The sequence below is a fragment of the Rhopilema esculentum genome, chromosome 17 (genome assembly GCF_057945365.1).
Source record: "Rhopilema esculentum isolate cy_ngs chromosome 17, ASM5794536v1, whole genome shotgun sequence".
Taxonomy (NCBI): Eukaryota; Metazoa; Cnidaria; class Scyphozoa; order Rhizostomeae; family Rhizostomatidae; genus Rhopilema; species Rhopilema esculentum.
In genome coordinates, this window is record NC_142831.1 from 1,652,986 (window position 1) to 1,669,629 (window position 16,644).

General features: G+C 35.0%; 1 protein-coding gene across 1 annotated transcript; it reads right to left on the reverse strand.

The window, feature by feature from the left end:
* Positions 1 to 281: 281 nt before the first annotated feature.
* Positions 282 to 15,870, reverse strand: LOC135683507 (T-complex protein 11-like protein 1). Its single transcript, XM_065198773.2, has 8 exons — positions 15,335 to 15,870; positions 11,184 to 11,304; positions 9,823 to 10,043; positions 8,475 to 8,611; positions 7,609 to 7,808; positions 5,784 to 5,965; positions 3,375 to 3,541; positions 282 to 1,697 (listed from the first exon to the last, which is right to left on the reverse strand). Exons 1-8 carry the CDS (start codon positions 15,469 to 15,471, stop codon positions 1,420 to 1,422), a joined length of 1,443 nt encoding a protein of 480 aa, XP_065054845.2. The 5' UTR covers positions 15,472 to 15,870; the 3' UTR covers positions 282 to 1,419.
* Positions 15,871 to 16,644: the final 774 nt, after the last annotated feature.

Here is a 16,644-nt window from a genome sequence, read left to right on the forward strand (position 1 = left end):
TATTTAGAAAGAGAGATAGTTGCAGACATTTTCACAGAGGCACTGTTTTCTGTCGGAAAGAAATCTATAATCTAGATTTAGTGAGTAGAAAGTACCAACGCCCTCCCCCCCCCCCCCCCCCCCGGTACCAAAATGCATAAATAAGAATATGAATAATAATGTTGTCTTATGCACAATTATCAATGCATTATCTGAAAGACCCTAGCCTTGGCCTGGAACTCAGTCAGATTTTTTGCTGGGTCCGCCCCTGTACGTGTAATACCAAAGAAGAAACAATACTCCAGAATTTTCATCAAAGCTTTACCATACATGCATGAACTATGAAGCAATTGATTGACGCAAAAAATACTGTTACAAAACTTATAGTAATACCTTAAATTCTCTACATTTATATACATAAATTTAGAAATTTGTCTGTTGATATTTCCGTAGCACAGTGCTGAATACATTTGCACGTAGAGCGTGATATAGCAAACATCTGAAGAGTGAGTTATTCACGAAACAGGCTTGTAGAGATAAAACATGTAGTTTTATTTTCTCCAACTCTATGCTACATACATACATTTAGGTATGCGTAATTATAAAGTACCGCCTTTTGCAGTTAAGAAGTTAACCTTCAATATTCTCTAGATCGTAGCACCTAAATTCTGTAGCCAAGCCTTTCTCTTTTGAATAAGAATCTTGGCCTATATGCCAATTTATGATAACCAACTTTGTATTCCACTATGATAGGCATTCTTTAAATTGTGTCACTACATATTTAAAGCTAGATTTTTATAACGATTACTTTTAAAAGCAGTTTTTCAAAGGTGGTGTTTTACATGCGGATTTCAAGTCGATCTGAAATTTTAGACCGATCTGAACAACCGAAACGAATTCAGGTCGACACGAGTCTCATTTGCCTCAGACCACGGATCCGAGTTTCAGACCTGCCGGAAATTTCTCATATCTGAGACTAAGATCGTAACGGAGCAGGTCAAATAGTCGAGCCTCCGCTTAGGTAGGTAATATCAAAGTTTCTGAAACTTAAGAATAATCAGTTGAAAAAATTTAGATAGATCGTAGTTTAAAAACTGAAAATGCAAGGATTTTCTACAATTCTAACTACATGACCCCGAAGAGTGCCGGAAGTAGAGGAAACTTGTATCGCTATTTCGTCAAAGTTTCTGGGTTTCAAGATAAATAATAGGAAGGTAAAATATCAATAAAAATTCTACAAGCAAAAAGTTTGATAAAAATCTACATGCATTGTTTTTGTTGTTTCATAGTCAATCTCTTCTGTATTTAATCTGATATAATACATAGCGCCCATTATGTATCATATCATTTTTACATTACACTAAACTCTATATACAAACACTCATACATATTTCAGCTCGAGAATACATTTTGATTCAAAACTTATCAGAAAAGAGCTTTTCAAGCAGTATCTTCCCTCATCGTAGTTTCAATGTTGTGTGTCTTCGCGTCATCAAGTTCTAGGCATTTTTCTTCATCAGGTTCTTCCAATATGCTTTTGATGATATCGTCATATATTGGACAAAAAACGTTCCTGTTGTGAGAAATAAGCCTTGAAAATCTACCTGCCAAAATTTTCAATTCATCTTTCACGTTAACTAGAGCCAATGGTGCTTCATTGTGACGAGGAGTTCGTTCTGACGTCATGCACAGTAAAACATAGTCCCGAATCCTCGACTCTGTGGAAAAAAATGAGAATGGTTATGTTACGAGGTTATGTTACGAGTTTATGCTACGAGGTTATGGCGCGAAATGGATTCACGATGTGTGATATCATATTTTGTGTAACAAATATAATACGCTTTTGATAAAAACTTGTTCTCTGATGGAAGAGCATTAAACAGAGAAAGGCTCTCCTAAGAAGAGTTAAACATTTTCTAGACAGAAATGGGAATTTTCAAATCAATGGGAATGCAAATTGGCATTGAAACACGTCAGGACACAATGCCTTTGACTTCGAGGGATTAAATATAAATGCAACCACAAGAAAATGATATGGATTGATCTTGGGACTGCACAAAAGCTATTAGCTTAGAAAAAATTTTTTGAACAAAAATAAAACCATATGCTTTTTCATAAAGATTAGGAGAGGACAAAATATTCTTTTTAGGGATAGAAACATTAATTTTGCATCGATGACCTTTTCAAACTAAAACAAAAAAACACTGGATTAATTAAAAAAAAGCATTTTCCATTGCAAGTTTCAGATTATGAAAAGAATGTCAAATATCTTACAAATTATTCTGCTTTTAAACACAATGCAAGAACCTGTTGTTTTGACTACTGACAAATACCACTTTTTGACAAAATAGTTAATATCTTGTAAAGCATCTTGCTCTAGTAGAAACCAATTCTTTCGTAATTGTAGATTTCTTTCAAAATACGTCAAACATCTGCTTCTATGTATTAATAGAATATTGATGAATTGTCTGCATATTATGTACATCTTTTATGTCTACTAATAAATTCAAAGGTTTTAATGTTGATGGAGATTTTTCTGGAAATCACATGTTGTTCTTGAAATCCTCCGAATTAAAAGTACAATGCCTGCCACAAAAGTACAAAGTCTTGGAACACTAACGTCAATTTCCAAGGTCAAAATCACTCATCAGCCCCCTCTCCCCCACCGGAACAATGTTGTTTTACTATGAAACGTGCTAGGATATTAGGAAGCACTTTCTTTTGCACTTCTTTTATGATATTTCTCTAAATTATCAACATCGTTCTAGGGGGAAGGGGGCGGAAGCAGTAATTTCTTTTCGGGAAAAGGAATGAAAGATATGAAATGTAATGCAAATTGCTGGGTGTTCCAAGTACTTTTGACAGGCATTGTACACTTTTTATTGTAAGACACGTGTCGAGGTAAAGGATAATTTCTTAAAAACCTTGAGACTTTAATTGTGACTAACTCTAATTTCTAATTGCAATTAATTCAAATTTAAGTTTATCCTAACTTTTTCTCCTTTTATAGCTTTTTAACAGGGCCCTTATTGATAACAGCACATTTGTTTCTAAAAAGGCAACCCTGTTTAAAGAGCTGTATCGTTATCATTATCACATCTCGTTTACCCTAAACACGAGGTAGATATTTAGACATTTTCAAGGGCACGAAAAATTGACAGGAGAGAATAACTTACAAAATCCAACATGAAATTGGTTAGAGACAGGCTCCAAAATATGAAGCCATATAACACAAATAAACCATAAGTTCTACTTTCAACATAAATGCTACATTTTTTTTAACACAAGATTCTCAACAAAAAGGAAGCAACTATAAAAACAGATAGTCAAACAGAGGGTTGAAAAAGATTAAGAGTTTCCATTAAACTCAGAGATGAAGGTAAATTTATACTTACTGATTAACTGATGCACAGTGTTTTTCTCGTTCAAAAGGCCTGATATTTGGCGTTTCAGGTTTGATTCCTGTTCCTCGGTAAGTATTGAGGTGCCCTTTGTCTCACAGGCTTGCTTGGCTGAGGCCGCTACTTGCTCGTAAAGATTTGGAACCAAGTCTGGCAACTTACTAGAATCAAAATATCAAAGCAGTTAGATAATGAAGCAATGTTTCAGAGAGAATGAAACGAAATGATAACAATATGCCATGATCAAGTCAACTAGAATTTGCAGTAACAGAAGACTTCAGAATGAGCGAGAAAACCTGAATTTGCCTAATTCATCACCTCCAGTCGGTATATAAAGAAATAATAAGCAATTCTTGAGCGAACAGATAAAAAACCACAAATATGTCATTGAAAACTTTTGTCAAAACATTTGAAAGGTTTTGTCTAGCAAGAGACATTGTGCATTGAGGGTAAATTTGATATTTGAAAGTTTGATAACATAACACAAAAGTTTATAGATTTCGAGCCGCCAGCAGGATATCTATTCCAAGAAGAGACAAGATATCGAGAGTTGCTTAGGTTTTGGAAACGTGAGTCTAGGGTTCATTATAAGGAGTTTTGAAAAACAAGAATAGGGAAGTGCAGTTTGAATGATATCAATGCTAAAACATTCTTTAAAACGAGCCCAAATTACGATTCCACTTTGAGCAGAGGCGGAATTAATCTGAGCTATTTTTGCAAACATGTGGTGGAAATTCTAGGAACAAGCATAATGCGAATCATCTATTATGCCGCTTTAAACATTCACAAGAAAAGTAAGGGTTTTTGAGTTAGCCATTCAAAAGTGAGCTATCTTAAGACAGATGATTCAATTGTGCTGAGAAAAGTCGATTTTCCAATCTAAATGCTTAAAGCGTTGATGTCAAAAGAATAACTGAAACTTATGCTAAAAATGGATGACCGGGAATACGGTTGAGCAGCGCTGTAAACGGTGTTTGTGTCTTCCAGGCAGGATTATACAGCTCTTTGTTGAATAAGTACGAAAATGGCAGGAAATAGAGACAGCGCTATTGTTTATTTTTTAATTAATAGATTATTGCTTAAAATTTGGAAGAAAACTTTAGCCAAACATTGTTCTTAGTATAGATAATATCACAATTTGAAACTCTGAATTTTAGCAATAAGAACTTGCAATAAACATCTTAAACGGACTTAAAAAAGGCTGTTTGCAAGTCCATGCCACATCATCACTTGATGTTACATATAAAAAAACTCCATGCTAAACGCCAGAACATTGCAGTCGACCAAATGTTTCACTGACCAGAATTTAAGAGATATTGTCAGCAAACCTGGTAAAATCAAACCAGCACATTTGCGTTATTTCAATCAAGCTATTCATGACAATGCAAGGAAAAATTGAAGGGAAACGAGGTAGAGGAAGACCTGCAACAAAGTTGTTTGACAAAATTAAGACGATGACAACAAGAAATGTTTATCAGCTCAACAAAGACACTAAAAATAGAGCTGAATGGAGACGTCAGGTTCATAACATCACCAGGGGTCAAACGACCTGAAGGACAACTACAACAATTCAAACTAGGTTCCTAGTTAGAGGAGTCTTTGAAATTGAAGTGGAAGCAAAGTCAGTTAGATTCACGATAAGGACAGCACCCAAAACTGAGGAACTCTATAACAAGGAAGTATACAACTTTTTTAAGAGACTTTAAGAAAATTGAGGCTCAAAATTGCTAAAATTAATAAATAACGCCAAGCTCAAGTTTCATCAAGACCCAATCTTTTTATTTATCTCAGTTTTCTCACAAAGCAAAACAACTGTCACTTTCACGATATATATATGGTTTGAAATACACTCATCCATTCTGTGAGTAATTAACTCTATATTGTAACTCTATGACTAGATAGCACATTTATTATTCTGTTCTGTTACTGTTTAAGTTTATGATGAAGCAACACATCAAAAAAGGTTTTTCTTTGAAAACCTTGCGTCGAGCAAGAATAACTTAAGAATAATATTAGGCTCAAAATGGGAATTTTTTGAGAATTTTGAGACGGCAAGAAATTAGGTATTCCTGTAAAAAGTGTGTAGTCCAAGTAATAATGATATGTGACTTGTAGAAGCATTATGAATCAATGAATCAAATCTATAGACAGTTGACAGATATTAAAGAAAATTGGCCAATCAATGAACGTAATACCACCAGCACGCTTATTTATTGGTCAGTAGTTGATTGACAGACAAAACAAGCCAATATGTCAATTGTCTTTAACAACATATATGTTACATTCTAAAAAATTTTATGTATTGAAAGAAACGCGAGAATTGGCCTTTCAAGTGAGTTTTCTAAAGTATTTTAGTCTATCAGATCGGAGGATAACAATAATAAAAGACACAATAAATCATACCTGTTTGGTACGCCGTCGAGCAAAATAAACAACTGGTCTTTCAATTTCTTAACAAATGCAGCGTCCGTTGCTAGGTGCTGACCAATAACATTCGATGATATCAACATCACTGAGCCAATCAGACAAAGCCTACTGAACATGTGACCCATCTCAGCCAAACGCAGCTCGTCCATTAACAGGGTCTGGGGGTGAAAAAGGAAAGTACTTGATAATCGATTTACAACAAGCATAGAAAATCATGCATAGAAAATCATGCTTGGTAATCGCTTCAGCTAGCAAAAGGTTTGATGCTGTTGTTTGTGAAGGAGAAGGAAATTTCCGGGGAAGTATAAACTGCAGAGCAGAACAGTGCAGTGTATCATAATATTAATAGAAAGCATCTTTAGAATAATGCAATTATTCTGAAGTTCTCTGGATCAAGTACTTGAAAAAGTAAATCAATTAAAACTGCACTAGTGCACCTGTAGCTGAAACCTGAAAAGGCACCTGAAAAATATATTGCTTTTGAAAACTGAAATAAAACATTTAAATTCAAACGATTCTGCAATAGGGACGTTTATCGAACATATCATTTCACTGATTAAAATATTATCGAAAACCCTAAAATTTCATTGCAATATTTTCTTAGTAGTATTCAAGATTAAGCATCCGATTAAGAATGAGCTGATGGGCACAAGGACCACATTGGAATGGGGTGAAACGTTATTGGCATGTTACACATTGGAATGGGGGTGAAACGTTATTGGGGGCTGATTTTCTTTAAAAAACCAAGAGTAAGACGATTCATGGTATAGTTTTAAGCATAGTATAGAAATTATTAGGGGGCTTAGTCCTTTCTGCCCCCCTGCTCTAGCTGCCCCTGGATGAAATCCGATGATTGAAAATCACATTGAGCACTAAGAAATCGAGGGAACGTGAGTGAGCTGATATAACAATGAACGAAGAAAACCACGTCAACTACTAGAATATAATCCAATCAAGAGGATTAAATGAATTGAGTGAAAACTTGAATGAAAGTTAGGAAAAAGATGAACAGAACTGAAATTGATTTCAAGCAACTTCAAATAACGGACTGTTTGAAAGTCAAAAGCAAATAAAACCTGCTTAGATGAATTTGAATAAACGAGCTAATGATTAATAAATTACGTGTCCTAAGGAACTAATTTGTACGTTGGCAAGGGTTTTACGACAGAGCTAAAAGATTGTTTACTCGTTAATCAATTATCGAATGAATGAGAAGATGAATAAGACTATAACATCCTAATGAGGAAGCTTAATAGTAATTTGGATAAATTGGTTTAGACAAATGTCTTTTAGGAAAAGCCATGACTAATTGTCATTTTTATTTATAAAACTGAGGATTTCCATTCTAAAATAATAATCTTGCTATGTAGATAAAACGATTGACCCAATAAACTTAAAAATCTAAAGGATGACCTACGATATCATCAAAGTTAACAGAAAAACGGTTCTCAAAGACAAAGTATGCTTTGTCTACCGTTTGGCAAGATTTAAAAGGGAGCAATTGACTTGGCAATTACTACAGTGCTAGCCAAATCTCGGGGAGGGAGGGGGGTACCTGTATAGGTTTTGAGGTACGGGAACGTGCCATTATTCAGGAGTACATTTTTCTAAAAAGTGCGAAATTTTGAACCAATATAGCAAGTCACCGTCTAAAACTAGGCCTAGCGATTGGGATGGAAAAAGAAAGAGGAAGATCGAGAAAAGTTGTGTATTGGCATAGAGCTATCCTCAAAGAAAAAAAAGCTTCCACCAAGAATGAGAAAAAAGAGGAATTAATGCAGACGATATAATCCAAAAGTACCTCGGGGTATAAAATTTCATCTTTCCACTCAAGCAGTTTTAAATACGCGTGTGTAAGAACCAAAGAATTGGAAACTTTAGGCCTAGGCCTAACTGGCTGGTCTTGTTTGGTTTCGCTTTGGACTGATGTTGATTTCGTTATCAATCCTCTGACTTCATCCACAGCTTGCTGTAGCCAACATTTTGTTGCTGCTGTTCCATCTAAGAATTAAAAGGTACCAACAATTGACAACATTTTATCTAATATTGGATGATTAAGACAGCTATGAAGTAAAAATTAGTGTATGGGCAATAGCATTCCTTGGTTGAGGGTAACTAAACGTCAGGTTTACAGACGAAAACAGAAAACTGCTGGAAAAAGAAAAAATAAGACAGACAGAAAGAAGGAGTAAAACAGCATATCTCTTCCAAAATTGGAAATAAAACTCTCCCCAAAAGAGAACAGCTTTCTCCCTATGCAGATCAAAAACAACAACTAAAACATGCGATTTCACTATCGAGCAGCAATTACTGGAAAACTCGGATTGGGCCAAAAGCTATCATGGCGGCATGTTTCAGATTGTTCGTAAAGCACGATCGTTGTTCCACCTAGCAGTTTTATAATATATCTACATAAAAAGGCAAAAATACGCTATTTTATAAGCTGAAGGAGTTCCTTTTCGCCCTTGGACTCTATTTAAGATACTTTCAATTGACAAGCGGCACTGACTGGGCAACCTTAAAAGTCATGTTCTCGTGTTTCTAGCTGAGGCCTATTTTGATCCACAATAGGGTATATATATATGTTAGCTTAGATTTCAATCTAATAATGAAACAATACACAGAAACTATAATATAATGCAATATAGAATAATAATAACCCCAAACCTGGGTTCGAGATAAGAAACTGTTGAAATTTCCCTCGCTCGTAGTCAACAGCTTGCTGAATAAGGTAGGGTCTCAATTTCTGGAGCTGGAAATTTGCCATGTCGAGTTTCATCATGTCAAGGAATTTCAAGATACCGCTTTAAAAAAATACATGCATTTAGATCACCGTGACGTCACTGTAAACAAAAATGTTTCCATGAAAACAATAGAAGAATTTTCAATTGAGTACAGCATCAGAAGTTTAGAAGTCATGGAAATTATGTTTACCAATAAGGGGTAATATGCTATGAAACGAAAAAGAAGTATATTGCAAAATATGTTCAAAATACCGTTAAAATGGGGAAAGGGCACATTGAAAGGGATGTATCTCATAAACCCCTATGCATTGCGACCTCAGTATAACTATGTCTAGGCAATCTTGTAGAATCACGAAAAATTCAAATTTATTGTTTCTCCTTATCATTGTCAGGAATATACTTGTGCTTTCTTAAAGTTTGCATATTCTTATCAAGGTAGAATTCATCAACTCTTTGAAAGTCAATTTAAAAGTCATAAATGCATCTAAATCTCGTAAAAAATGTACGCATGTTATGAGCAAATATCATATCTACTTGTCGTCGATGTTAACAGTACAGCAATGCATTTAGAAAACTCTTCTCATAGGTACTTTTTTGAATGCTCAGAGCATTCACAAATTCTTTCATCTTGAAGGAGTGGCTTTGATCAAAAGAGGCGTTTCAAAGAACAAAGAACGTGAGAAGTTTCTTGAAAACAGTTAAGAAATTCACTTTTTGGGATTTATTGTGTTTTTTTTCCAACAGAAAGATGTCTTTTTTGGAAACGTAAGAAAATGGGTGAAAAGGTTTATCAGGTCTACGCTTCTCCCCCCTCATATAGAAATGTGTTCTGTATTTTCCAAAAAAGTCTTTAGTTAGATCAGTGTATAGTCCTAAGCAAGGGAGTTGAATAGGCCAATGGGGTCAAATACAGGATATAAAATAACAATTAAATATATACGTTGCGTGTGGTACTTCATCCAGAATAACGATAACATAGTTAGCAAATAAATTTAGTACCAGAATGAAAATATAACAGTTTGATTCGCCTTCTCTTTGCTCGGCTTGTTTCTTTTCTAGCCACTTGATAACGAGTACATTCTCGAAACGTCGTGTTTTTAACAATCAATCATTATAGTTTCATTCTGGTACTAAACTTATTTGCTAACTATATTATCGTTATAAAATAACAAGGTTAGATTCGACCCTGTAGTTGCAGGCAGCACAAAACGCCCCCCCCCCCCCTCTTTCTCACTAACATAAAAAACGTAGAAGCTGAAACATAAACAAACCTTAGCGTCGAAACAATGCCTTTCGTCTCTTTCAATTCATTCAATTCATCGTCCCTTTGAGGCGCACACAATTTCCCCATTACGATAATGATGAATTTCGCACACTCTTCCAAATCAAAGCATCCATGATTAACTTCCTGGTTGATCAACTCTAGGTCCAAAACTTCTTCAACCTTTTCCTTTAGGCCTGATGCATGTTGAGGCATAAGGGATAACAAGATCTACAAAAAATGAAGGAATAAAATATAAATGCCTATTCCTGGAAGAGAAATAAATATCCAACATTTTGAAACTAAATCTAAGGAGGTTTGAAACTAAATCAATCATAATATAAATTCGATAATATTTCTAAATCCAAGGCTGTTTTAAGATAACGTTATCTGCCAATGTCAATCTCAGAAATAACACAATTTTGAGTAAATTCCCTCGGCATTGATGATTGAAACCTCAGAGCTACAAGATGAAGGGAGATATCTTAGGTCCATTTTTTACAGGCTAAATGATAGTGTCACCCTTGCATATATTAGTGTTTGCCGCCACCTTCTTTTGCTGTATAAGCAAGTTCTTGGCCAAGCAACCCGATCCCGGTATGGGAATGTAAACAGATGGTTTCTAACCTGCACCCATCAGCGATGCATCCATCATTACTCAAAAGAAGGCGCACAAGATTCGTGATGCAGGTTAGTTACTTTTTCTACTTCCCGGTCTTTGTAATGATTTTATTAAAGTCGCTTCAAAGAGGAAGAGGGGATGTTTGCTGGCATACACAATACGTGAACGTTATCAGTATTAAATCAATCACTAGAACCAACCACACATTTAAGAAACAAAATAGCTTGGTGAGCTGGCAGAAAATAGAAACTAGTACGAAGAAAACAGGACATATTCAATAACAAGGTGTCTATAAGCAAAAGGTACTTAAATTCATAATGGTCCTTTGACAGATCGGAAAGAATTGATCAGAAACCTTTCAGTTGATCTCCGTACACGAGAAAAACCTTGGCGCTTCTCAACGAGGCATTCTCGGTCCTTTGATATTTATACAATTGCTAGAGTGCCTTAAATCGTTAATTTTTGCCTTTAGAAGCAAACAATAGGCGAACAAGCTTGATTTTGTTTCAATTCTAAATCTGTTATTTCCCTCTTAACAATGTGCAACGCCTGAAATATTTATATTAATTATTGAATAATAGTGATGACAAAAATATCATAAAATTCTTGAGCCTTGCATAGCTGTGTGCAACTCAACGTCAGCAGTATATTGGATCTCTTAAACAGAAAATACGAAACTAGACCATATCAATTCTTACATGAAGTATCAAGAATCTTTATTAGATGAAAACTTATTATGTCAAATTTACCTCTTTTATCTCTTCCAACAACAATAACGCGCGTTCATATTTCGGAGGATCTTGGGAGATCTGCTCTTCTAAAATATCCCAGAATGCCTTGTGAACAAGGTCCTTCACTGCTTTCTCCAACCTAAAAACATGTTTTATATAATTTTGCTATTTTTTGTATATCTGAAAAAACTATTAAATAGATGATTGATTCACATTACCATAGACGAAGGATAACGTGCTGTAAGAGAGAGAAAAGCCACATTTAGTCGAGTGTTATCAAAATGAGAGCTGTGTTCAAACATTACACAATTCAGACATGTTTGAAGTTAGAATCAAAAACTTCAGTGGAAAATAGTCAAGGCCGGACAAAAAATAAATAACTCAACGTACCCCCTCTGTTCAACGCTGTGGGCTATAGCAATTTTTTGCGATCTTAGCTTATGTCTTCATTAAGTCAATTTGTTCAAAACATGATTTTAGGCCATTTTGTTTAGGCAATGATTTCAGGCCATTTAATATTGGCCAAACTGTAGGCCTTATTGCAAGCAAGTAAAATCTGAAATCTCATCGTGGAAAGATAGAAAATACCTCGTACTTGCTTTTGCGCTAGTAAAATTATAAAACAATCAAAGTATAGTTTTCTAATACAGAGAAACTAAAGTTATACCTGAATTTGCGTCGAAGTACGATGTTTTTCATTTCAACGGCGAAAAGGAACTGCTTCAAAGTTAATCAAATACTATGCAAAAATATGCTGGCAGGTTTTGATTTTGAAACGAGTTAACCTTAATTAAGAATCATATCAGATAAATAGAGGTCCGATGAAATGAGCTATTCAGCTTTGGTAGACATATTATGATACGAAAGCATTAATAAGTAACTAGCCGATTGAAGTGCATTGATGACTAACCGGCACATTGAAATGAATGCTTTATTTTGAGGGAAATTTAATAAGGATGTTTAAGAATTAGCCGCTGCAATGTTAATAAATACTAAATAGCGCATTCCTTTACATGTTAAAGGTGCCTAATAGCAATGACGGCGAAGGGACTGGGGGAAATGTTTCTCCAGTTCCCGGCAGGATCAATTTTTTATTTCGTAAAAATTTGACGTCAAAATTCGATGTGAAAATGCTTGGGGAAGGGTAATTGTTGGGCAAAGTATTCTGCGTGATGTGATCCTATGAATTTGAAACTGTCTGTAAGTAACCAGAAAACTTAGTGACCAAAATTTGTAAATCGGCCTTCCCTTTTGGTAAGGGGCATTTTCTAACAATAAACAGGGCGTGGTCTTAGACTTATTTTAATTTCCTTTCGCCTCTACTGTCTATCGGCTGGAGCCATCACTGCCTGTAAGCCGATGAAACACAGAAGTATGGAAGCTTTTATGGAGTGTTGTATAAAGCAGATACACATTGGACCAGTCAATGTCCATTTTCGCTTCCAGCAATAAACTCCTAAAGCCATTTTTTGACGATACAGATTGCTTTGCAAAAAGCATTATCTCGAAATACCTAAGCTTTTCATGTGACACACACGCACATATATATACATCAGTGGCGTCACAGCCTTATATTACGCCCTCTGCAATATTTCGGTTGCGCCCGGGTTTATAAAAGTAAAGTATTTATTTACTACGCTCCTGCGCGTTTACAACGCCCGTGATATACATTTATAAACGCAAGCATTAAGGTTGTGCAATCAGTGTAGCTTGCCTATTGGAAATATTATGAAACTCTCCTGTCTACAAAATCATGTTTTTCAATATCAAACGAAATTTAACGACAAAAATGCTAAAAACAGTGTTTGAACTGACACTTAGAGCAAAAGTTTGTGGGCTCTTGCCTCCGACACCCTAGCAATTTCCGTCCCAAAGTAGAGTTAAGTTTTGGCAGAGTTAATGTGCAGTGAAAGGTTTACGCAGAGTTTCTAAATTATAAAAAAATTGTTTTTTGTCATTTTTCTAATCCTACAAAGTTTCACATTTGAGTTGTGAGGAACTCAGAAACTGAATAGTACAAAATAAAACAACAGCTAAGAATGTGTTTAACTACAGTATTTTCAGCAGGCAAAATATGGACATTGAAAAAGCTGTAGTGTAGGTACACAAACTGACATGCAGATGCTTGGCTACTGAAATGTGTTACAATCCTTTTGATTTCCTTTATGAATAATTCATAATTTATCTTCACCCGCCTTCTAATACCCATGAGATTGCCATATGAAACACAGTCATGTTTAGGTATTCTGATCAAAATTTCTGCTAGTTCACGCAATTTTTGGCCAATTTTCTTGTCAGCTTTCCAAAAAAATTCAAAGTTCTAATGACCTATCCTTTAAAATATATCCCTAAAAAATTCTTCTCCTTGCTGTGTGCAGGTCGAATTTTCAATTGATGTTTTAAAGGAATGGTAGTTCAAATGAAGGACATGAAATGCAGATAAAAGGAAACTTTTTAGTACTCTAAAAAAAATAAAACAAACAGTTTTCTATATTGAATGATGCACGGAACAATGTCAAGCATTTTGGCAATGCCATCAAGAAGTAAAGAACTTTCAAAAATCAAGGAGATACCTTGTCAGAGAAATGGCAAGTTGGCAACCTAATGCGAGTTGCTAAGAATGTAAATATGACAAAACAAAAAGATTTTGTTAAAAATAGATTGAACTTGATAAAACATTTAAGAACTATAAAATAATAAAATAATGAATTGTCTGTTACGTTGAGGATTTATTTTTTTTGCACAGTGTTTCAGTTCCAATATCCAGGTTCAGTGGCCCAAAACTATACAAGTTCAAATTTAAGAAGGGGGAGGGGGGGGGTTGGTGGCAGGCAAAACTAATAATGGTGATTCTTACTGTTTTATTACAAATAGATACATGTTACAGCCAATGAACACAATGTGCTTTTAAGTACATTGGATTGCCCATAAGGGACATATCTGTCTCAATTTGTTACCCAGCTTTGGACACAATAATATCTGTATACAATATCAATTAGGGGGAAATTGGCCTCAGATATGAAAGTAGTAAGACTTCCATATCCATAGGAGATATAGGGGCTGGGGGCAGCAGTAATGGCACCCAGGCTCCATTTGAGCAGTTTTATCCCAATTAGGGGTGAAAATATTCAGGCAAGATACATACTTAGCCCCCCTTAAACATGTACCATGTGTTACGCACATGAAGGCTACAAAACGCTCTTGAAGGAAATTTATTGCTAGATAAGAGTCCAGGTGCTATTTAATTTGGCATACTGGCATCTCTTAGTTTGAAAAATAGATTCACTTCTGTTTCAAAGAAAGGTAATTACAAAAATTTCATGAAACATTTAGAAGAAATCTTACAATATGTTACTTGCATTATGTTATGTTAATCAAGAACTCTGGAGAAACATGACACAAACATGTGACATGTAAAGCACCAGTAAAAGGTCTTCCAGAAATCCAATGAAATAAATTCACATTGCATTAAAGATTACAGGTGGTTTGCTGGAAGAAAATATTACACAAAGCACATTTGCCAGTGATAGTCTCTAAGTGAAGAAAGAAGTAATAACAAAGCATAGTAATTTTAGGCAAAAAGAAAGAAGCCATAGCCCATAGAAGTACTAAGCAAAGCCTTGAAAGACTTTCTTATAGTTATATCAAAAGCTCACAATTTTAACTTCTTTCAGCTTATAACTAATTCTCCAATTTGACAAGTCATAGAAGTAATTTTCAAAACAATATCATTCTTTTTTGTACATGAAACTGAATGTATTGAGCTAAAAACTACCTGGTTTCTCATATCTGCAGCTTTAATTAGTTTCTTTTAATCTTTAGAAATATGCAACAGATTTGTAGACCTGTCTTTTATGACCCCCTTTCATCTTTGGACAATATTTTCAAATTTCACTCTTTATTTTCTGTAGTGAAGTTTGCCAAGTTGGTAGGTAGCACGGTTTTGACAAAAAGGCAAAACTATTCAGTCTTGCAATCATAAATAAATTACAATTATTAGAAAACAACAATTTTGCTAGGATTTAATAGTAGGAGAAACATTAAATGATTACGTCACCTCTTCAACAGTCATTTTAACGGGTTTCGATGCTCTCCTGTCAAATGGAGCTGTGCTCCAAAATAATAGGGGATATTCCCCTTAGGTAAAAAGATGTTTTAAACAAACTTACGTGTTATCTTGAAATCCTTTCAACTTAAAATCATCGTTAATAATCATCTCATGAGCCAAAACCATGTTCCCAATTATTGACGACAGATCTTCAGTCACTGCAGGCCCATTTGTTTTTGTGTCGTTTCCATCTGCCATTTTATAGGACGATGGTTCAAAAACTACTCCAATACTAATCGCAATACTATTCCAAGCGAATTTTCAAGTTTCAATTTACTTAGCCCAGGATATAAATTGATATGCACAACGAACTGACTCTTTCCCTTATAAAAAATTCCAGAGCAACCTAGAACATTCTTTTTTACCTTTGTTTATGACAAACCGGTATTCATGGTCAGCGGAAGGATCACGTGTAAAGTGTATGTCATTACGTCATCTACCTCGTTTCGTAAAATAAGAGAGTATTGTTTTTTGGCATTATAACCAAGCAAAAATAATATTTCGATTTTTTTCAGTGATAAATTAAAATTTTGTTTGGCGAATAAAACAAAAATACACTACTGTACCACCTTGGGTAGAGAATACCACCTTGGTTAACAGAAGCAAGGAAATAAAGACGGGGGAAGATTATACTTTCCCTACCATCCTTATCTCCTCTTCAATTCTACTCTTGCCCCTCTCTTGTCATCCTCGACTTGCATCCTCTTGCAATCTCATTTTCAAATCCCAATCTAATAGGGTTTGGTAACCAAGGTAAATAAAGGCTTAAAGTTGTTGGGCTGCATAATTTTTTAATTTCCGACTACTCCCAAACTCGGCAAGTATATCCTATGAGCCAGGGAAAACTTAATGTTAAAACTTAATGAGTTTATTAATGTATAAAGATTCTAAAGAAAATAACCCATTTGCAAAAACTTGATTTCAACAAATGTTATCGCGACGAATGGAAAGTATGGCTACCGACTTCCACGATCATTGAAGAACTCGGTAATTAGCTTTGAAAAAAGCAAACATTTAGTAAACTAAAGCTTTTCGTCTGACACTCTTCAGAGTTTAAAACGTCAGAACATAGATCGAAAACTCTACGCTAAGAAATATATATACCCAATAATTGTGAATAACTCGGTAATTGTGAAACACACTCTTTACCTATCCGAGCTTTGCAACAATAAATCAGGGGCGGAACCTTGGTCAAATATTGGGGGCAAGTCTATTGTTTTGATAAGATGACGTCACATCTACCGATTGTCTTAGTAGAACAAGATACCATTGTCCTTCAAAGTATTGGGGGCGCCCCAAGGTGTTCGCCACTGCAATAAATCATCTTTAGCCATTGGAATTTGGAATAAGTTGATTTATTATTTAAGCTCA

Coding starts and splice junctions, on each gene's coding strand:
- LOC135683507 (XM_065198773.2), bottom strand. CDS start 15,471: ATGGCAGATGGAAACGACACAAAAACAAATGGGCCTGCAGTGACTGAA. Junction 7,809..8,474: donor GTTTCTTATCTCGAACCCAG/GTTTGGGGTTAT, acceptor TTTAATTCTTAG/ATGGAACAGCAGCAACAAAA. Junction 1,698..3,374: donor CACTGTGCATCAGTTAATCA/GTAAGTATAAAT, acceptor TTTTTTCCACAG/AGTCGAGGATTCGGGACTAT.